The sequence below is a fragment of the Dendroctonus ponderosae genome, unplaced genomic scaffold (genome assembly GCF_020466585.1).
Source record: "Dendroctonus ponderosae isolate FM_Combo_2020 unplaced genomic scaffold, Dpon_F_20191213v2 Dpon_F_20191213_1, whole genome shotgun sequence".
NCBI lineage: Eukaryota > Metazoa > Arthropoda > Insecta > Coleoptera > Curculionidae > Dendroctonus > Dendroctonus ponderosae.
Genome location: NW_026017110.1, coordinates 1,520,627 through 1,529,745, shown reverse-complemented (window position 1 = coordinate 1,529,745; position 9,119 = coordinate 1,520,627). Strand labels below are relative to the sequence as shown.

At 37.0% G+C, this 9,119-nt stretch overlaps 2 protein-coding genes across 2 annotated transcripts in view; both read right to left on the bottom strand.

Moving 5' to 3' along the window:
* Window positions 1-3,390, bottom strand: part of LOC109538157 (rhamnogalacturonate lyase) — an 8,767-nt gene extending 5,377 nt beyond the window's left edge. The window contains exon 1 of the mRNA XM_019905250.2: window positions 2,790-3,390. Coding sequence (XP_019760809.2) covers window positions 2,790-3,015 — 226 coding nt within the window. The 5' untranslated portion in view covers window positions 3,016-3,390. The remainder of the gene's footprint in view (window positions 1-2,789) is intronic.
* A 1,561-nt stretch (window positions 3,391-4,951) lies between these two features.
* LOC109538121 (rhamnogalacturonate lyase) overlaps window positions 4,952-9,119 on the bottom strand; it is a 5,346-nt gene continuing 1,178 nt past the window's right edge. The window contains exons 2-7 of the mRNA XM_048660984.1: window positions 6,526-6,734; window positions 6,234-6,474; window positions 5,928-6,180; window positions 5,641-5,876; window positions 5,369-5,552; window positions 4,952-5,307 (exon numbers count right to left, since the gene is read on the bottom strand). Of these exons, the coding sequence (XP_048516941.1) occupies window positions 4,989-5,307; window positions 5,369-5,552; window positions 5,641-5,876; window positions 5,928-6,180; window positions 6,234-6,474; window positions 6,526-6,734 (1,442 nt within the window). The 3' untranslated portion in view covers window positions 4,952-4,988. The remainder of the gene's footprint in view (window positions 5,308-5,368; window positions 5,553-5,640; window positions 5,877-5,927; window positions 6,181-6,233; window positions 6,475-6,525; window positions 6,735-9,119) is intronic.

Below are 9,119 nucleotides of genomic sequence, written 5' to 3'. Positions count from 1 at the left end.
CAGTTTCACACTTAAGTTTTAGTATTTCTACTTGAATGCTATCAGGTCCAGGAGCTTTGTCGTTCTTGAGAGATAGAATAGCTTTTTCAGTTTCGTATTTCATAATTCATCTCTATCTCTATCTATCTCATTCATATTGTGTTCTTTAGATCGTTCCGAAGCAAAGAGGAGTTCGACATATAATTTCCATACCTCTAGACATTTTGATGGTTCCGACATAATATTATCGTTAGTGTCCAGTATGAACGTATTTCTGTTGTTTATGTTCTTTATTGTCATTTCCCTTACTTCCTTATGCATATTGCGGTAGTCGTTCTTCACTTCATATTGTTCTATCTTGTCACATTTTTCAAAGAACTATTTTTCCTTTGCCTCTCTAATGTTTTTCCTCATGTTTTTGTGAATTTCACGGTACTTTGTGTTGATTTTACCATTGTGTTTCCGTCTTTAGTCCATCATGTCGAGGATCTCTTGTGTCATCCACTCTTGTTTTTTGTTTTTATCTTTGTGCAAATGTTTTTCACAATTTGCTTGTATAGAGTTTTTGAATTTATCCCATTTGTCTTGTGCTTTACTCGGGTTGTTGTTGATTTTCTTTAAATCGTTAGTCAGCGATTCCTGCACTTGTTTCCGAATTTTTCTGTCGGAGAGTTTCCTTATGTCTATGTGGTTCTTGCAGGGGCCTTCTTGATTCGTTTCAATATCAGTTCAAACCTACACACAACCGGAATGTGGTCTGAGAGGACATCAAATTTGATACTGGTTGTCTCTATTTATTCAATGTGGTGCAATAGAGTGTTTTCACTGTATCAAAAATTCCTACAAACTGAACATTAATCTATGGTAATATATATATGAAAGATCAAATAAGTTTATACTATCCATATGTTGCTATTTTGTTACATATTTAATAAACAAATTCAGCCAAAATTCAAATTATTCATGAATCTCTAAAACGCAATCTTATTAGTTGTGACGTCTCTGGTCATATAAATGGCGGATTGTTTACGTTCTGTGCCTAGTGTTTAGTTGTGTGGTTGTGTTTCATTAATATTTTGTGGCTTTAAATAATTTATAGTATGTGTTAAACTAAAAAATGGCTTCAGAAGGATTCCTTAAAGCGTCAACAAACAATTTACCATGTGTACATAATTTTATGGTTACCGAATTTTAAAAAAACGACGAACGCTTTAATTTGTCCGAATTTAAGGGTGTCAAAGCAGCAGCGTAAGTAAAAATCCGTAAATTCATTATTAGTTACTCTCTCCTTAATATACTAATCTGTCTGTATTGGTTTAAATTAGGTAAATAATATATAGAATTTCACTTATTCAACTTAACCTGACCTATTCACATGGCTGCTTTAAAAGTAAAATGGACTCTTRAATTTATATTTTGGGCCTCACRAGATCAATTTGGTGATATYRGATATGTGGAACTAAAACGCGARGGTTCTTTGTGCACTCTACAAGGTAGAATTTGCCCAGAACACAGAGTACGATCGAAGACAYATTCTGTCTGCCTCATMATTAGCTTTTTGTTCGTACTTTCATTAAAATGATCCTCGCAACAAAAAAACATTGATTTTTATYTAGGAACATCACGYCTAGCTGCTTTGAACCATAAAACTTTACGTGCATAATCATGAGGAACGGTTAKAAAGAGTTTGTTTGGRGCACTTATTGAGGTWYTCTTGCATCCTGGCACCAAACACCACTTATTTTGTGATCCATAAATGTCACTATTTTCCATTATGCACGATAATAATAATAATCAAGAAAATAATGATAATCACAATAGCTTAAATAATAAAACACAGCTGTGAAAACAACAAAGTAAACGCGAGACACTTTGTTGATATGACCTGCTACGTCACAATCGGGATATGCAACCGACGATACGGATTCGGCGTTTTTGGCGGAAAATATCTGATTTGAATTTAAATTCGCTTTCAAATACTTATTGAGACTTTTTTTGCAAAAAAAKTTATATCAGTGTAATGTTTGCCATAACTACTTTCTATAYATCAACTTTAAAAAAAAGTCAAAACACCCTATTATCACTTCCTTGTTTTKTTGAGGAGATTTTGCAATAAACACTTTATTCTGGCTTCCGCTGCTTGTGCAGGTTTGCAACTATCAATTTCTTTGTTGTTAAAGGAGATTTACCAATAAACACTTTATCGCTTTTCTGCTGYTTGTGCTGTTGCCCACATTTCAAGCTTRGATGRCAATCAAGTGGCTGTAACWTTTTTGTCCCCCTGTATAGCGACGTTTCGACATCTTTAGCGTATTTCTCTTTCAATGSTGCGCCAAAMGGTAATCCTGATGGAAGCTTCTTCGACCAACCGTTTTTGAGATATTTGGGATTGTAKAATACCCAGTTAAAGTACCTACKGCASGCGAYATTTCAGACACCCTGTATATAGAGGTGTCATCCACTAATCGTTTTGCGAACAGACCAACAAATCGTTTTTATTTTAGGCTCGGTGTCCATCGAGGCGAAGTTTTCAACGCGTTGCGGCAAAAGAGCGCGTTTTAAAATGTGTACGGAAAATTATCATGCAAGAAATCTTTTCGGGTTTGAGTAGAAAAGTTTTTTGAAAGCAATCGAAAAATAACACAAAGTAGAAACAAACAGCAAAACAGTCGAAACTGTGCCATTTCTTATGCTGCTGTGTCGTTGCGGAGGAGAATTTCCTCCTGAGGCCGGCACGAGGAGCTGCAATCTTCATTGGTAAAATTGCTCGAAAACTTTGGCTAGTGGAAGTTTTACCAAATGGTTCATACCTTGTCCATTTTCGTTCCAATCCAAGTAGAACGTCTTCTGCGAGGTAGAGACGATGTTAACGCCGTTTACTTTAACGGCAGACACGGTGGCATCAGCTTTAAAGACGACTTCGACATTTCCATTGGACACAGTGGCAGCCAGACCATTAGTAGTCAGGGTCACTTTGGCCAAAGAAACGGAAATTAAGGTGGCAAACACCAAAAAAGCTGAACCGCGTAATGCCATCTCTTCAGATGGTACCAAACCAGAGTGCTTTGGACGCTCCGCTCTTATATATCACCTAAATTTATCCGTGGTTCAGGTGGGAGTGATGTTTTCACAGAGTGAATTTTTTTTAGAAACGCCGCAAACATGTACTTAAAACACCTTATCTTTGAGGCGAGAATGTTTTTGATGTTGCGTCAATCACTAGGATGTGTTTTTCTGGGCTGCTTAAGTGCTACTGGGCATTCTTGAAGTACAAGAGGCAAACAAAGGAGGTTTTGTTGCATACACTTGAATAAAAGGAATATTCTTTGAGTACTGTCGAACACAGTTTTCTTTTAGGTGCAGCCTGAAGCCCAAGAGTCGAGCTTTAAAGAAGTGAATGAGCGCAAATAGCTTTGCCAGCAAAAGAAAAGACTGCAGTGAAAATTGAGCAGATGAAGCAGGCGCAAATGGAAGAAGCAACGCACCAAAAAGGGCAAATTAGCAGTCATAAACACAGTCATTACATTAAGTATATTTACAGTTAAGTAAGTGTAATCAGACAATAGGAAACACTTCAGTAGTTGTTGTCCGAATGAATTTCGAACACACTTCATTAATAACTGATAAACTTCCTATAAATAGAGAACTCATAATAATGAAATCTACTAAATTGACGTCAATTTCGAGTGTTTATTTATTAAGTTATGAGCTAAGGCTTTCGAAACAGTGCTGTCCAATGAAATAATACGACAATGACTAGTGAAACTCGGTTTAGACACTTCATATAGCCCAGTGGTAGCGCAATCTAAAGTTTCGTTTATCTGGTTTAGAGCTTTTTCTTTGCTCGGGAATACTATTTTTTCAAATATCCATCATCTGGCGCTTAGCGACTTAATGGCATCATTTTTTTGGTCGGTGAAGAAGAAGATCGGAAGAAGTTAATTTTTAAGCGCCGGGCAAAGGTGATAATGCGACAATTAGTATCATTCAAAAACTAGACGCCGAAAATCTAAAGTTTGCTGCTTTTTTACTAGTTGAAAAGACCGTAAATCAAACTAGCATTCACAAATTGATCCATCGGCAAATACAATATTGGAAACACAAACTTAAACAAAATGGTTCTTAAGGCAATAGATTGAAATAATATTGAAAAAGCAACAATCTAGACGACGAGCGCCGCCAGTAAAAGTTCCTTCGAAATTGTCATTTATTTTCCTAACTGCGTGTAATTGTTATTACAGTTTCTCTTCCCTGGGTTTCAGTCAAAATGTAAAATAAAAATGTTCATATCGTTTATTCCATATAACGTTTCGGCGAGACAACGGCGCCATCATCAGATTTAAAATTCAACACAAACCCATAATTGGGAAACATTAGATTCTTTTTGGCCTAAGCCTAAGCCTAAGGGTTTGTGTTGAATTTTAAATCTGATGATGGCGCTGTTGTCTCGCCGAAACGTTATATGAAATAAACGATATGAACATTTTTATTTCACATTTTTATGATCACGTCTTAGTCTCCAAAGCAGTTTTTGAGTGAATAAAAAAATACAACTATTTCAATCACTAACTCGGTGTTTATTTCAGTAAATATAAGCAGATAATAATCCGAAGAAAATAAATCTCGTCCCTGATCCTCAATATTAGCAGGATTTTTAGCTACATCATGTGAAGTAGGGTGCAATTTTTTTATTAAAAGCCCCAAATAGAGTGCATTTTTTCGCAGTTTTCTTTAACCATCCAAAACCCTCCGACGTTATCTGTATGGAAACAACCGCCACGCGAAGCGCTTAACATGCAATAAACACTCAAAAACCAACTCAGATTTCAATCAGGCTTGTTTTCCATGCGTTTTCAACAAACACTTGAGCATCATTCTATTTATATAATACCCAAGAACTGAGTGAAGGAACAACAAACCGGAGAACAGCAATGAGAATTGGATGGAAAGGTTTAGCAAAAGAACAAACAACTCCAGGACAAATTTGTATTTAACAATGCAAAAACAATCTAACTGCGTTGCATGCTGATGGTATCGTACATGACCTGTCCAATACTGATGTGGAACTCAATGGTATTCTCTCCGCTCACCACTTGGGCAGAACTGACGGTATAAACATTGGAAGTGTAGCGGCCACTCTGCATGGCACTCCTGTAGATGGACTGATCATTGTCGAAGTAAGTGTCTCCTACACGGTGGCCATTCACGATGACTTGAAGATGGGATTTACTGGATGCTGCTATGGCCACTCGTAAGGTTCTTGCGGAACCGTCAGCGGTGTCTTGGTACTTGATGTACCACGATCCAGTCTGAGATTGCGCGTAGTACCTGAAGAAGAACCAGAGCTCTTAAATTGGTTGCTGTAATGTTTTTTTGGTGAGGAATTTACCAGTCTTCCCTCGGGTCGCTTGATCCGATTGTAAAAGTGTTCTCAGCGGGCGGCACCCACTCCCATTGGTAGTTGCGCGGTTGATCTGAGTACTTAAACTCGCTGGAAAGCCGGTTGGCTTCGCCCAAAGACCACAAAATGTTATCAGGTTCAGCCAAAGTGAAGCCCACATGTTGCGTGGCGCCTGAAAGGGTTTTGTAAACAAATTGAAATTTTAGATGATGGGGAGCCAGATCCCAGCCGACGGCCCGCAAAAAAGTGAACAAACTCACCCGCCTCTACAGTAACTGTTGATTCATCCAGACTATCGCTCCCCAATCCGGCTGTAGGGTAAGCGGCAATTCTGTAGTTGCCAGGACGCACTTTGTCAAACGCATAGTAGCCAGTGGAGTCAGTTTGGGTGGAATACAAGTACCCCAGTTCCTGCAAAGCAAACTCTTCGCCTGTTGAGTCCCACAGCACCACTGTTGCGCTCTTCTGCCCGGAAACGTTTCCACTGACTTTGCCCCTGCAAAGTCCCAAATCACCTATAAAGCAACATTCGGCTCCGCCTACCTACCTGGAGGTGGGATATTCGGCGTCGTTCACAAAGGAATAGGGCCATTTGCTTTGCTCAGATGCCACCTGGTTTTGCACAGCTGAAATGATGCTTCCGTCGTCTCCAGTCGGGAAGTAAAGCAGGAAGGGGCCATAGATGTGAGTCCAGCCCGGACTGGCGCTCAGGCCGGGAGTCCCGAAGTGGCCGCTGAGGAAATAGTTGGCCACCAGACACTCTTGGTGGACAGTCAAGTCTTGCTTCAATGGTCCACCACCTGATGGAGGATTCGCAAGGTTTGAGGCATTCGCGCTTTTCGGGGACGCTTACCATGGTATTCCCTGCTGGGTGAGACCACGAAGGCTCCAAATCCATTGCCGTAAACCCCCTGGTAGTTGATCTGCCTGATGTACGCTGCGTAGTCGTATTTGCTGTAATAAGTGCCGTTGGGGAATTGCCAGGTGGAGTCCTGGACGGTAGTGCATTGGTTCAAGTCTACAGTAGTGGGGGTAGTGCCAGAGCGCACCTGGTTGGTGCCTTGGGTGAGGATGGAAGCTTGGAAGCGATACACCTGGAAATTTTTTATGATCTATGCGGGCCCTTCATTGGCTGTGGTCATTACCATTCTGGTCTCCCCCAAGGTGACTGCGTAGCTTTTGTCGTTGGTGTACTTGGCGTAGGAGTAGATGCCGCTGATATCCTCCTCCATCACGTAGTGAAGCTCGATGGTGAAAACGTTCTCAATGTTTTCTTGCAGCCAATAGAAATGCACCCGACTGCTGGTCTGTTCGACGATGTGGATGCTGGATGGGTTGAATACTCCTTCTCCATCTAGAAGACCACGACAAGTCAAGGAAAGGGCACAAATCCATCGGGAAGTATATTTTATGGTCGGTTTTTTCTTGCAATAGTTGCCAATCTCACGCCAAAATCCCGAAAATMAKTACAGAAAAAAGTGGKGTGCGTCACGGGACGCTCGACATGAGTGATAACTTCATATATGTATAGAAACTATAAAATATTGAATTTGTTTACCGCATGATGGCAATGATTATTTTATTTTAAAAATTTAGTATTCTTGGTAGTCTAATAATTTATAAATGGATCAGGAGTAGGTRAAATTTAATTTAATTTCCTTTTGAATGTAAAATATCTTTTTTATTGGCAACATTTAACATTCTTTAACGAGACGTTGTACATATTGCTCCTCTTGGGTTTGTGTAAACTCTTCTTCTTGAGTTTCTCTRTTTTTTCGTTGTGATTTCTTATTTGCTTCGTATAATCTTTGAGGTTCAGTTGATGAAAGCTACTTTGAGTTGATCTATTACTTAATGCTCTTTTTTAGCAATAGACGGTAAAACGAGGAAAAGCTATAGAGGCAGGATACACTTGACACACTATATGTATACATAATGTAAGCCATCGCGCGTATGTTCAAAAACAAAAACTCTAACTGAACTAACCAACGCTAAAAAATTGAACTAAATTGAGAATATTTGATCATAAAGGAATCAAAGGGCATATGAAGGGAAAAAATTCATTTTGATGCGTGGTAAACACAATTAATCATAGAAATAGTATAGAGAATTGAAAATCAGCCCTTATAAATTCGTTTGACATATTTTCTAACTATAAGCTGAAGAGAGATTCGTATCGTCTTAACATCAAGAATGCGTTGCAGGATAGAAAATAAGAAGACGGAACCCATGTTTTTCTGAAATAACCGAGGTAAACTCAAATATTTCTTCAATTAAATTCCAAACATATTTATTATATATTATTACAACACGGTAATGAGGTTTATCATTTTATGTTAAATATGAAAGATTACAAAATATGTATTTAAATATTGATAATTTGTGGTTACAAAATAAAATAACAAATAATAGAACATATTATTGCATTAAAAGTTATTAATAATGGTTGTGACACTTTATTTGCACTTAATCTTGAGCGTTTTTCATAAATTGACCCTGCCTTCTTTAGAAAATATCCGCTCAACATCTGGTTTAACAATTGTTTCCGATGAAAATCACTAAACAAGTAGGTAGGAATATTTTACCGAATCGAGAGTGTCAATCAGGCGATTTAAAATAGGTCCAACAGTTTTTCAAAAACTTTATTGTAGTGGATCTTAGGCACAATTTTGTTTTTTTTTTGACAAACTTCTTTTTGGGTATTTCGCCTCAAAATTTTTTATCTTTCAAAAAGATAGAATTTCCTCACGTCTTTTATTACAGATTGATAAATAGTGCTCCTATTTCGCAATAAAAACGAATTATTTATCAAAAAGTAATCAAGAAATGAACATGAAGCAACACAATTATTTTGATTTAGTAAAATTAGTGCGCTTTTTTTTATTTCGCGTTTTTTGTGGATTGTTCTTTTGTTAAAAATGTGGAATTATTCCATTGAATTTGTGTGATTTATGATATTCTCTGTTTTTATGTATGATTGGTGTTCTTTGAGTCTTTTGTGTAATGGTGTTGAGGTTTCTCCTATATAAAATTTATTGCATCCGCAAGGAATTTTATAAATTACATTTTATGTATTTTCGTTTATATCATGAGGTTTTGTTACTGAAATTTTACTTCTAATTGTATTTTCAGTTTTGAAGATAGTCCTAATATTAAATTTTTTACCTACTCGTTTAATTTGATCTGAAAGTCCTGGAATAAATGGAATGAAAAGGTTCGTAATAGGTTTATTTTGATTTTGTTTTGTTCGTGGGAATTCAATTTCGTTAAAACATTTTTCAATAAAAGAATTTGGATAATTATTGAAATTTAGAATTTCTTTTATAAATTGTTTTTCTTTGGAAAAATTAGATTGATTACAAATTATTTATGCCTTATCATATAGACTTTTTACGATACCTTTTTTAACCATTATCGGGTAATTTGAGTCGAAATTCAAATATCGGTTAGTATGAGTAGGTTTTCGCACAGACGAATTATCAGAGCGAATTTTCATATACTGTATTATCCTACTATTGTTACACAATTTATTAACATACTCTTTTTAGGTTCATTTAGTTTCTTTTTTTTTTATTTTTTTCATTTTTCAAATTAATTTCTCTACTAATTGGAATTTTCTCTTACAGTTTGAGCCTAAGTGTGTTGCAGGATACCCTCTAGGTGATAGTTCTTGATTACTTTTTGATAAATAATTCGTTCTTATTGCGAAATAGGAGCACTATTTATCAATCTGTAATAA